The sequence below is a fragment of the Trifolium pratense genome, linkage group LG7 (genome assembly GCF_020283565.1).
Source record: "Trifolium pratense cultivar HEN17-A07 linkage group LG7, ARS_RC_1.1, whole genome shotgun sequence".
In the NCBI taxonomy this organism is placed as follows: Eukaryota; Viridiplantae; Streptophyta; class Magnoliopsida; order Fabales; family Fabaceae; genus Trifolium; species Trifolium pratense.
In genome coordinates, this window is record NC_060065.1 from 40166637 (window position 1) to 40179497 (window position 12861).

The window sequence follows — 12861 nt, forward strand, 5'->3', positions numbered from 1 at the left end:
AAATTATGTCCACAAAGTGTTAAGCTCCATCAACTTTCATAGGAAAGATTTCATACGACAATTAAGCACCATCAATTTTCATTGCACAATTTAAACAATTAAAAACTGATAATCTCTTATATTATAAGCTTTCTAACATAAGCTAACCCTAAACCAAATTTTTTTCCCCTCATTTTCTCTTTCTTTTTATTGCAGCTTTATATTAAAAATATACAGATTTGTCATCGAACCTGCATCTCTTACTTACAATAAAACCTTTCAACCGCTAAAACATGTGCTTCAATTATGAAAGAATTTAGGAATCCTAATATGTTAACCCTGTTTTTCAATAAATTTGAACGGCAGAATTAATCACAATTTTTATTTATTTATGGATGTCTACTTAAGTTTATGTTCTTGATTACGTCTTTAATTTTTTTTTAACCTTTAATTATCATCAATTTTTTAACCTTTAGTTATCAACAATTTTTTTTAATAAGTAAACAAAACGATGGGGTTCAAAAATTATTTAAAAAATATATAAAATATAAAATAAGCACATAAACAAATATAGAATAATTAGTCCATGAAATTCCCTATACTACTCTTATTGAAAATGCTCTTAGAATTTTTGTATTTTATTTTTTATTGTTACATATTACACCTAATTAGACCCATGCACCGCATGGGTCAAAGTTCTAGTTAAAAGTCATTTTGGTAATTAGCCGCCCTAAAATCAATTTTGATCTAAACTATCCAAACAATATAAATTGGTGAAAATCACTTTTAGTAAATTTATCCAAACATAAATCAATTTTGTTCGACTCACTTTTAACCAAAATCAATTCTCTCAAACTCAATTCTGTCAAACTCAATTCTTTTCACCGTCAAACCAAACACATACTAAGAGAAGGATATCAAAAGAAAGTTTAGACATCCCAACTAGGAATAATCGATGCGTTATTCCTACAACCATAATTTTGTTCTCATGTATGAAAGGATAAAAGAGAAACAAAAAATATAATTTTTAGGAGGTGTGATCAAATCAGTGTGGTATAAAGACAAACACAATATATAATGCACCCAAGAGACATTTAATGATAATTTTTTTTTTTTTATAAACAAAATCTTATATCATTTTATTATTCAATAAAGGAATAATATAAAGAGGTAGCAACTCAAAAGTACAACAGCTAGATCCAAAAATAGCCGTCCTATCAAGCGTACGAGCAATCATATTCGTTTGTCGCTTTATAAATTTTATCACAAAGTTTGGATTTGACATCAAAACACGTTTAATATTACAAAGTTTTGATTTAATGATAATTCTAATTTCAATAATTGGGGTTTTCACACTATAAAGTGATCATACAATTGTCAAATTTTACAAGCAAACAAAGCAAATTATGGCTAAAATTCTCAAGTTTTTTCAAATTATGTTTACTTTTCTTTTTATATTTACCATTGTAATCGAATGCCTCCCTGGTAAGATATTTTCTTTATCTTCAATTTTTCATTATATGTTTCATTCCCTATTATTAACATTAGTTTTTTCTTATTTGACATCACAGAATATAATCACTTTCATAAGTGTTATAATGACAATTCTTGCCCTAAAACTATGTGTATACCTCCTAGAGTTCCAAAGTGCATAAGGAAGTCTTGTCGATGTATTTAGAATTGAATCCCATCCTCGACAATTATAAAAATGACCATTAGTGCTACCATTGTTGATAATAATTGTGCCTTCTCCACTTTTTGATCAAGTTCAAAAATATATTTGTGGTACTTCTAAAAGTATAATTTTATATGTAATTGTAATGTTGGTACTTTTATGTTGATATTTGTTAGTCAAACGTTTAAATTTATTTGTTTGAATATTGTATTATGCAAGTATCGTTACATTCCTTTGCTTTTAGAAGTTATCAAGAATAATCTACACAAATATAACTGTAACATTTAGTATACAAAGGAAATATATGATTAAATATAGTATAATTATTCTACTGAAATATAGTATATATGATTAAATAAAAATGTGAACTTTAATTGAAAATCATCAAAAAGAGCTAAATCTCAATTATTTGAAAACAAATTTGTGGTAAAATTATAGATATTTGGAATAGTTAGTTTTAGGGTTAAGATCCCTAGATAAAGATGGAAAATATAATTAAATTTTGCAAGCAGAGAAGCTCATATAGAGTAAAGAAAAATATTCACAACTTTTATTTCGGATAAATAATAATCATTTACCACAATACAATTTTCATAGAAGTAAAGTGAAGAAGATGAAATAGACCCTTAAATAACAACTTTAAGTTGATTTTGAACTCTAACTGAAGATGACAGGGTAACGAAGACCAGTAGATAACATCAAGGCCCTGCTTCTCACCGAACAAGTCGCCTTCTTGATATGACTCCAAAGTCGCCACGATACATGTGAAACTCAAAATCTAAAAAGAACTTAGGTGCTCAATCCATGGGTAAAGTAGACAATCACAATCTAAAACAACATATATAAACCAAAATATGCAGCAACAAAGCATTTATTACATGACAAAAGACATATCATGGCAACTTACAAAACATATTTCATACATAGTTTCGAAGGAGAATGAACGACAGTCAAACGAGGAGTCGTTTCTGTGATCGTGTATGCTCCTTCTAGAAGGTAGGGAGGGAGAACTGTCGTGATCACCTCCTCGGTGGCGACGATGATGATGATGATGGGACGGAGGGAGTATTTTTCTTATACTTTACCATTAAAATAAAGAAGAAATGTTAAAGCGATAAAAGAAACTTTGCTAGCCAAACTAGTTTTCTTTATATACTATGGTTACAAGATGCGGCATGTTAGAATGCGTGAGTAACCATAATATGCGGAATCATATCTTGTAGTTTGCAATTACTTTGAGTTCATGTTATACCTTCTAGGATTTTGGGCTGTGTTTAATTTAATTTTATAAAATCGACTTAGATGATGTGGATTGCACATAACTTCATGTTTAGATTATTGGACTTTGTGCATGGAAGTAAATGATGGGTTATCTATATTTCATTTTGTCCGCTTAAAGAAAAACTTTTGGTCGCATTTTATGAAATTTGTTTGCCTTATTTTTGGGGAGAAAAGAAACATGGGGAAGAGAAACCATCAATATTTATTATGAGTAAAAGATCTAGATCATCCCTGTGAGCATAACTAAGTTGGTAGAGACATTACATGTAATATGTAGGTAGTAGGGTTCTCCCACTTATTCACCTTAAAAAGGTGAAATTCTAGCCTAGTGGCTACTTGATAAAATAAAATAAAAATCATTGTTGTTTTAAGGTCAATTTATTCACGCATCTAGATAATATTTTTCCTTGTTGACTAATAAATCGATAAAGTAAACTATTCAAACTAAGGATTCTTGTGGTTTCCAGAGGATCCAGCTACAGGAGAATTGGGAACGAAGAGCTTCTCCCCCTTTTTCCGCCCGACTCTTTGCTCTTAAAAATGTGGATTTTAAGTTAAAAATGAGTAATTGCACTTTTCCGACCATATATATTTTATGTAGAGAAAAATAACTTGAACTTGCATATTCTTGGGTAAAACTTGAACTTTAGATAATACTCCTTCTGTATAATTTGTCTTTTTAGTAGAGAAAATAAATTTTGGCTTAATTATATTTTGTCTTTTTATTTCTACTCACTCACTTAAAGACGATGCAAGTATAATGTTAGAGAGACTCATATTTAAAGAAGATCGAGATTGTTAAAGTTTAAAGTTTATGTTAGAGAGACTCATATGATTGTTAAAGTTTAAGTGGTTAGTTCTGTGTAGACTTAATCATCATGTGTTACATAAAAGATGACACAACTCATATATATACTTCCTCTGACTACAATTATAAACAAAATTTTACCTTTCAAATTCATTTAATAATTAATTTATATTACATCTGTCTCAATATATAAGATTTTTTTGTAAAATTTTGTTGTCCCATTTTATAAGTCTTAATAATATATATAAGAATATATTAAAAGTTTAAGGTGCATTAATTAAATTTTCACAAAAATATCCCTAATTAAATGAAGAAAAGTAAAACATCATTATTTTTCTCTCTTAATAATTGAAGGGTAATTTTGGAAAGAGAATGTATATTATTGACAAATTTAATACAAAAACTAATTTTCTTAATTTTTGTGCATTTGTGAAAAAAATCTTATATATTAGAACGAATGAAGTATATCTAAATTATATATTGATAAGATATGTAAGTTGTTTAATGAATTTAAAAAATAAAATTTTGTTTATAATTATATGCAAAGAGAGTATTTGCTATCAAACAATTGACTTCTCAAAGACTTGTTTGAATCCAATGCAAAACATTGAAAGCTAGTGAACAACCTTTCACCCACCAATAATATTACTCCAATACGTACGATATAGTATATGTCTCAATGTCCGAAAGTAAGTACTAAAAATAAGTACTCCTATGCAGTTGGTATGGTGAGTGATTCAAATCATGACCTAATTATTGGATGTGGTTGATGGATGTGCCTGTTTTTTTAGAGTTTTTAATTTTATCCATTTTTTTACCTAGTATGATCTCGTAACATATAAGAAAAAAATTCATTTTTTAAATTTATTGTATATTTAATGTATATAGTCTATAATATAGTAATGTGTTCGTACTCGTGCAAGTTGCAAATCATACATACACCATCACCTTGAATGAATGTTCATAAAAGTAAGCATCCATTAAATTGCAATAAAAGAGGTCGTCGTTGCGTCAACTGTGACACATTTCGTCTCCTATGGTAGATCCAAGCTCCACACATGCTCATGTAAGACAAGACCATTTAATGACATTAACCTCAATTAAGAAAAACTATTTTTTTTTTTTATTTATAAGAAAAACTAATTTTTGTTTCTATACAAAGTAATCGTATTACCTGAAAATTTATACACAAAATAATCTGTTTAAATTCCAATAACCACAAAAAAGTTCAAATTAACAACTTCGACATTATCCGTTAAGTCATTTTACATAAGGAAAAAAAAAAATTAAAAGTTTTATAATCATAACCAATATGGATTATCAAGCATGCATAGTAATATTGTGCCTGTTAAATCTCAAATTATAGTTTGTAAGATCAATTTTGTCATGTAAAAAAAATTAATGGCGCAACTTTTATTCAAGCGTCAAAATATTTTTTTTGATGCCAAGAATTCAAGAGCATACAAGTTTTTTTTTCTTTTTTAAATTTTTATTTTAATGACGAGAACGCATACAAGTTGTTAAGGAAAACTATACAATATTATTTAATAAATCAATCGTATGTTGATTGACTTTATTTTATGTTATATTTTCAGATTGATGAAAGGCAAAAGTAGAATGTCAAGTTTGACAATGGCATTACCACATGCGATAGCAAGATGGGTTTGTTGATCTAAACAAATGTTAAATAATCAGTAATTAATCAACAATTTGCATTGTCAACAATTTGGATTATCAATAGCATGGCTGTTTTGACCGACGTTGTTTTGCAACCGAGGAGGTATTTTTTTCAGATTTCTATATTTACACTCTATTGTATAATTTTTTTTTTTTTTCTGTTTCTTTGTTTATTGTTTTGTGATTTTTATTTAATTCTTTTACTTATGATTTTCTCAATTTTTATCAACTTAATCATTCATAATATTAATATTCTAAAATGAATATTAACATAGTGTGACACAAGTGGTACTTTGAGGGAATTAGTCTTTGCAGTTGCGCGCGAATGATACTTCTGGTTTACCAAAAAAAATTCTAAAATGAATGACCATTTTTTTGGGTGCATTTTTACTCAACCATTTTACTCTTATTAATTAAGAAAAAAATAATAAATGAAAGAGATAATAGTATTTTCATTAAATTAAGGTTTACATCAGCATCTATGGTAAGGTTTCACGTTTTTTGGGTGCATTTTTACTCAACCACTTTACTCTTATTAATTATGAAAAAAATAATAAATGAAAGAGATAAGTATTTTCATTAAATTAAGGTTTACATCAGCATCTGGTAAGGTTTTACATCATTATAAGTAGAGCTGGTATACGGATCAAGGTCCGCGGGCCAACCCGTTTAACCTGCAGCCCGCGCGGTCTTAAGACCATTTTTTTTTGGCCCGTTTATATTTTTGCCCGTGTGGGTTGGACCGTTAAAACCGCGGGTTATGCGGGTTAAATCCGCGGGTTCGCGGGTTAGCCCGTGACCCACATTCTTTTTTTATATATATAATTAATTACAAAATTTACCATTTATAAATAATTTGGTCCATATCCAAATCGAACACTTTTATGAATTATGATTTATGATGTGACGAATTGTAGAAAAATATGAATGTGATGATGATGATGATGATGAGAAAGATGAACCAAGTATAACTATTGATGATTGATGAGATCTGCTGTCTGTTGTTTTGGGTTTGTAATCTTAAGCCCTCTTGTTTAACTATTAGAGAGTTTATCTTTTATTGTTTTAATGCAAAATAACACAATTTAATCATATGCTTTAATGTAGGGATTTCAAGTGTTACAATGGAGGCATCAAGCAGGAGTGACTATTTTCCTTCAGTTTTCAATTAGTTAATTATATACATTACTGTTTTGTTTTTGAATCGGTTGGTTGTATTAGATTTTTGGTTGTACTTTTAATATTGGTTTGGACTATTAAATTTCTTTTTTATATTTTGAACAAGTTAAAGTTCTTATTCAATATCACCTGGGTTTATTTTATGGATTTGAGGTATGTGTGGAGAAATAATTACGATAAAAACGAGTTGAATTGATTTTAGTTGCATTACTTTCAAATATATAGGAGATAGATAAACTCAATGATATATCACAAACTTTATTTATTTTTATTTGTTAGTTTAAATTATAACATAAAATTATTAATAATATAGTTTTTTTTAACTTTTATTATATCAATATTTTACTAATTTTGTTTATTTTTTTGAAAAAAGTTTTTTTTTGTAATAGTCCGCGGGTTAACCGTTTAACCCGCGGGCTTACGCGGACCGAACTCGGACTTAATTTTAAAACTCGTTTATATTTGATGACGGGCTTGTTCGCCCCGTTTAATATGCGGGCTTATGCGGGGCGGGTTAAACGGGGCGGGCTAGCCCGCATACCCAGCTCTAATTATAAGTGGTCTATCCAATCTTCGAAATTCGAACTTCGAACTTCGAATATCCCACTTAATTCATCATCTTCAACTTTACATTTATGATAATTGTAAATACATCAATATTTATCTGGAGTTTGAATTCTGACACCTACATATATAATATGATGTCCATAACAATTGAGTTAAATTCTTCCTCTTCATGCATTGAAGATAAGTGATTTTGGGTAGGTTTATAGCCCAAAATCAAATAAAAAAGTATGATAAGATTAAATTTAATGTGGTTTATTTTGATTCAATTTACTTTCATATAATTTTATCACATTATTTGTAGGTATAATTATGTTATTTTATGTTATTAACTTGAATTTTGTGTTCGTTTGCTCGCAGATTAATCCTTTTATTTTTAGTGATATTGAATTTGTACTTAAATCTAAATTTAAATGAATGGATAATCAATCGTCAGTTGGTTCAGTCGTGATTGACGCTGAATATTTCAAACAGACAAAAAAAAAATTCAAGCAGACACGTTGGGTATTATGGGTCAGAACAGATGTAATAATCTGAATAATCTGAAAATGAAAAAACAAAGAAAATGAGAAAATTCAAACCTTAACATACGCGTGTACACACACTATTACATGCTTTCATGGTCCTTATTAGTATCACATTCAATTTTCACCCCTTTCATCACTTAACCCTTTCTCTCTTCTCTATATTCTTCTCTCTTCATCTTCTTCTTTACTTCAACTTCTTCTTCTCAGGTAACATTTTTTTCATTTCACTCTTGTTTTTTATGTATATACCCTTTAATTTATGTATAACTTTGTGTTCTGTTTATATTTCTATGTTTTCTTTATGAAAGTTGAAATCTTTTTTCATTTTGGTTGATGGGTATGATGCTTTTCTCAACATTCTTTTTTGGTTTAGATTCAGGGTAATTTAGTAATTTTATTGTTCTTGATTTTCTTTGAGCTGTGAAAAACATGACAAACTGAACCACTACTTTAAGATAATTGAAGACTTTGACTTTTGAACATAGCTTGTGATAAACGCTTGATGCTTGCTTAGATTAGAGCAAGAGAAATTATAGAATATAGTCAAAAGTATTGTTTACATTTGAAGTAATGCACTTTTTTTCTTCTTCATGTCATTGGGAAAAATGGAGCAAAGGGTTTTCCTCCATCTTGTAGAGTTTTCAAGTTATTTTCTTTGTAGATTTTTCTTTCAAATTTACACATAGGAAAAATCAGTTGAATTTGCATAAATTATTTAGATTTTGTTATGGTAATATCTTAGCTTCATTGTAGTTTAATTATGACCGGTCTTCAGTCTTATAGATTTTTGAGTTGGACCTAATTCAGTCTTACAAAACCAGTTTGTAAGGTGAGGATTTCTCTCACTTATAAACATATCTCTCATCCAATAAGAGACTCTTAACACACCCCTCTCACGTCCAGCACTATTAGACTTGGTGCGTGGATATAAATTGTGGGTTGCCCCATAACGGAAGCCTAATAGTAGGTTGCCCAATGGATCTTGGAAAAATGTGAGTTGGGCTTAACTCAACTCTTGCAAAACCGGCTTGTACTTAGAAACATATATTTAGATCATCTCTCATCCAGTGTGAGACTCTTAATAGCCTCCATATGAAAGGAGCCTATTGTTTCAAATTTTCAATTATCACTGGGATGTTCGACAAAACATGAAAAACTTGAATGCATTTTTATGTTTTTCTTTAGGCCTGAGTATTTTGCATCATCTTTATCATTTTCAATTACTTTTATGAGATTTGCACTTTATTGTTCTTCACAACAATTCTGACACTTTTTATGGTTCAACCAGGTGACATTGGAAGTGATTTCTTTTGAAGCAATTTGATTGTCAATAAAACATAATTTTTGGATGCACCGAACCGCCATGACTTGTTTCCCTTTCTCATTCAGCAAGAAATCGTCTTCTTCATTGCCTTCTACAAGACCAAATCTAGACAATGATGAAGGTAAGGAAAATTACAATAGATAATACCATGATTGTATTGTTCAGTGTTGTTAAATAGCGGCTATAGCGCTATAGTACAGAGGAATTCAAACAAATCCCTATTGTTATGTGATATGCTATTTAGTACATAATATTGTCGAATAACGGTAGCACACTAGCACTGCTGCATACCAAAATTTGAAAACTGCTATTTTCCGAACATTGGTATTGTTATAACATTTTACAATATTAGATTTTAATTGAGTATACTTTGAACAGATGATATTTCAAGCATTCAAAATGTTAAGATCTATACCTACAAAGAACTAAGGAATGCCACTGATAACTTTAGTGAGGCCAATAAAATTGGAGAGGGTGGTTTTGGTTCCGTCTACATGGTAAACTCAACTACTACATGATTGTTATTTTTTTGTTCCTTTTCTTATCAATGACTATGAAACCTGAACTGTATTACGGTTTGGATGATCAGGGTCGACTTAAAGGTGGAAAACTTGCTGCTATAAAAGTTCTTTCAGCTGAATCAAAGCAAGGTGTGAAGGAGTTCTTGACAGAGATCAATGTGATCTCCGAAATCGAGCATGAAAATTTGGTCAAGTTATATGGTTGTTGTGTGGAAAAAAATAGCAGGATTTTAGTCTACAATTACCTCGAGAATAATAGCCTTTCACGAACTCTTCTAGGTAACTTCACTTTTTTATATATCGCATTTACATAACTGTGTGTGATTTTTAATTGATGCTCATTTTGAGACACGGAAAGTAGTCGCATTTCTTCATGGATTTTTTTAATCAACTAGTCTCTGATATTCAACATTACTCAAATTATTTTTTCATCAATTTTTTCCTCTTCTTTTCAGGTGGAAGTCATGATAGTATCTACTTTGATTGGCAAACACGATGTAGAATAGGTGTTGGGGTTGCACGCGGGCTTGCCTTTCTACACGAAGAAGTCAGGCCTCTTATCATTCATAGGGATATAAAAGCAAGCAATATTCTTCTTGACAAAGACCTTACACCTAAGATTTCCGATTTCGGTCTTGCAAAGCTTATGCCAGCAAATGCGACTCATGTCAGCACACGTGTAGCAGGAACACTGTAAGTATTATAATTCACAGTCTCTAATGAATGATTTTGTGTTAGAAATATACTGATGCATGGTCTGTTTCAGAGGTTATTTGGCGCCAGAGTATGCGATAGGAGGAAGACTTACACGAAAAGCAGACATTTACAGTTTCGGTGTCCTCCTTATCGAGATAGTCAGTGGGAGATGCAACACAAATTCGCGACTTCCTATAGAAGAACAGTTCATTCTAGAGAGGGTATGATTTTAAAAACAGTTATAATTGAAGTCAAATGTTTTTCATGTTATCATGATTATTATTGATTAACAATGTAAAAAATCTTTACGCAGACGGTATATATGAATTAAATCCTTTTTTTTATAGGCTTTGGCCTTTCATTTGATAAGTATGATCATATTCTAAAGCATGATACGAGATTTCTTGCCTGACACTCTTAGCTAATCTTTTGTTCTTACAGACATGGGAACTTTACGAGCGAAAGGAATTAGTTGCGTTGGTAGATACAGCACTAAACGGGGAATTTGACGCCGAGCAGGCAGTTAAATTTCTGAAGATTGGCCTGCTTTGCACTCAGGAATCTCCTAAGTGCCGGCCATCCATGTCTACTGTGGTCAAGATGCTTACTGGAGAGATGGAAGTTGATGACAGTAAGATGACAAAACCTGCCTTAATTTCTGATTTTATGGACCTCAAAGTTAGACATAAACAAGAAAGTATAATCGATACGAGGACTTCATCTTCATATAATACATCGTCTGCCTCAGAGCATCACGACACTACCGTTATATCAGCCGCAACTTCAACCTTCACTACACAACATGATCACAGCATGTAAACATCGATCGGCAGTGATTTATCCTTTGGTTTGAAAAATTATTTCATTTTCTTAGGCTTGTATCTCATGTAAATTTTGCAGGCTTTCAACACTTATTTGAGTTATTTTTTGTTTATTTTCGGTGTAAGGCCTCGTGTTTAGGAAGTTGCTAAGAAAACAACTTTGCACACCCCCCATGGTGCTAAAAAACCTCCGGAAGGGCATTTCTGGATGGGATAAAAATTGTATTTTTTTGTACGGAAGTATACATCCATACGTACAAAAACTGTGTTTTTTCCGGAGGTGTACATACGTAGTGGTTTTGGGGGTGCGAAAAGTTCCTCCCATTCGCGAAATGTTCTGTTGTGTAAATATGGACAAGGTTTGTATTCATAGATAATTTTGAAGATATATTTTTTGCTTTTTGTTGTGTTTTGTTTCTTGTTTCTCTCCTCATACCGGGATTGTCTATTCTAACTATCATGCGCAGTTTCACGCATTAGTCAATTTCAGCCATTAAAAAGTAAAAATAAGCTATTAAGTATCCAATTTTGAAGACAATTTTGAAAAATAGTTTCAGGGAATGTGCTCTTAGCATTCATCGTCTATTATTACCTCAATAAAAAAATTTATGGAAAAAAGTTTTTTTATTTTATTTTAAAATTAGTAATTTAAAAATCTTTTAGGGATTTTGTCTAAACTTTTAAACAAAGATGGAATTTGAAAAGAATACATATTTTGGACTCTTTTGAGAATCTACTTGCAAAAATTTGTGAAAAAAGCTGTAACTATAACAACTTTTTTAAAATAAAAAGTGATCTTTACTAGTATAATTGTAATCAGATAAAAAATAGTTTATCCTTTTCATACTAAAAATTTGTTCAATCTTTAAAGTCACTTTTTTCAAAAGTTAAACATAGCATGCATGAGGTTTGAGCAATAGTGTCACAAAACTTATCATAATAATTTCTTCTCAAGAAAGTAGTTAATTAATTAACTTGAAGGTGATAGATAAACATAAACTTGAAGCAAAAAATGAAACTATACTAAGATGGAACAGTTGTGTTCAATTAAGTTGAATTGGCCAACTGTAATAGGATGGAATTTGATCTTAAGTTGTTTGTTTGTAAGCCTGTGACTGTTGGTGACCAGACATACCCTATGTTTCAACCTCCCTTTGTCAATAGGTCATTTTCCTGACAAAAGAAAGGGTCACACTCCCCTATAAATACTATTTGCCAATGCCAACATCAGTAGATGTTGATTTTGGAAGGCTCAAAAGTTCAGTTTCTTAAAAAAAAAATTACCATTTCAGTGGCTAGACTCACACCATAAATATGATGGAGTGAAAAATTTGAGATTCGAATTTCGAACTTTCAATAATATCTCTGGTAGTTATCAACATAATTACTTTAACCGGATAATTACTATTTAACTTTTGTTTGGTAAAGTTTTTAAGGCATTTACACTAGAAAATAAATTAAGTGACCATCTCATGGAGATTAGTCATCGCAAACGACAGTGAAAACTTCGTACCAATATCATGATAATAAACAAAATAAAAATTAGTTCACTGTCCTAAAAAATTCCAGCTGTAAGAACCTATCTAGAGGAAGAAATATGAGGGTTGTTTGACTTGGATAGATAATTAGACATGTGCCTCCTAATATGGATCTTAAGAGCATATAATATAATTAATAAATCAAAGTTGGAATGCCAATAGGTCTTGTTTTTGTTTTTGTTCTTTTGTTTATTTTATGGAAAATGTTACTTATACAAATGAACTCATTCGTAAAGTCTACATTTTTTTTCTTTTTTTCTTTTACCACCCG

The 12861-nt window shown here is 30.4% G+C and overlaps 1 protein-coding gene and 1 long non-coding RNA gene across 4 annotated transcripts; both read left to right on the forward strand.

Moving 5' to 3' along the window:
* Positions 1-1193: 1193 nt before the first annotated feature.
* Positions 1194-1808, forward strand: LOC123897803. The gene is made up of 2 exons (XR_006805123.1): positions 1194-1464; positions 1551-1808. It is a non-coding gene; the product is annotated as an uncharacterized LOC123897803 (long non-coding RNA).
* A 5899-nt stretch (positions 1809-7707) lies between these two features.
* On the forward strand, positions 7708-11451 carry LOC123897805 (cold-responsive protein kinase 1-like). Of its 3 annotated transcripts, none has more exons than XM_045948592.1 (7): positions 7708-7897; positions 8979-9135; positions 9393-9511; positions 9604-9814; positions 9991-10228; positions 10302-10452; positions 10673-11451. In XM_045948592.1, exons 2-7 carry the CDS (start codon positions 9039-9041, stop codon positions 11048-11050), a joined length of 1194 nt encoding a protein of 397 aa, XP_045804548.1. In that variant the 5' UTR covers positions 7708-7897; positions 8979-9038; the 3' UTR covers positions 11051-11451. The 3 variants fall into 3 exon arrangements, with proteins under 3 accessions (XP_045804548.1, XP_045804547.1, XP_045804546.1); XM_045948591.1 differs by lacking the exon at positions 7708-7897 and adding an exon at positions 8051-8322; XM_045948590.1 differs by lacking the exon at positions 7708-7897 and adding an exon at positions 8485-8519.
* Positions 11452-12861: the final 1410 nt, after the last annotated feature.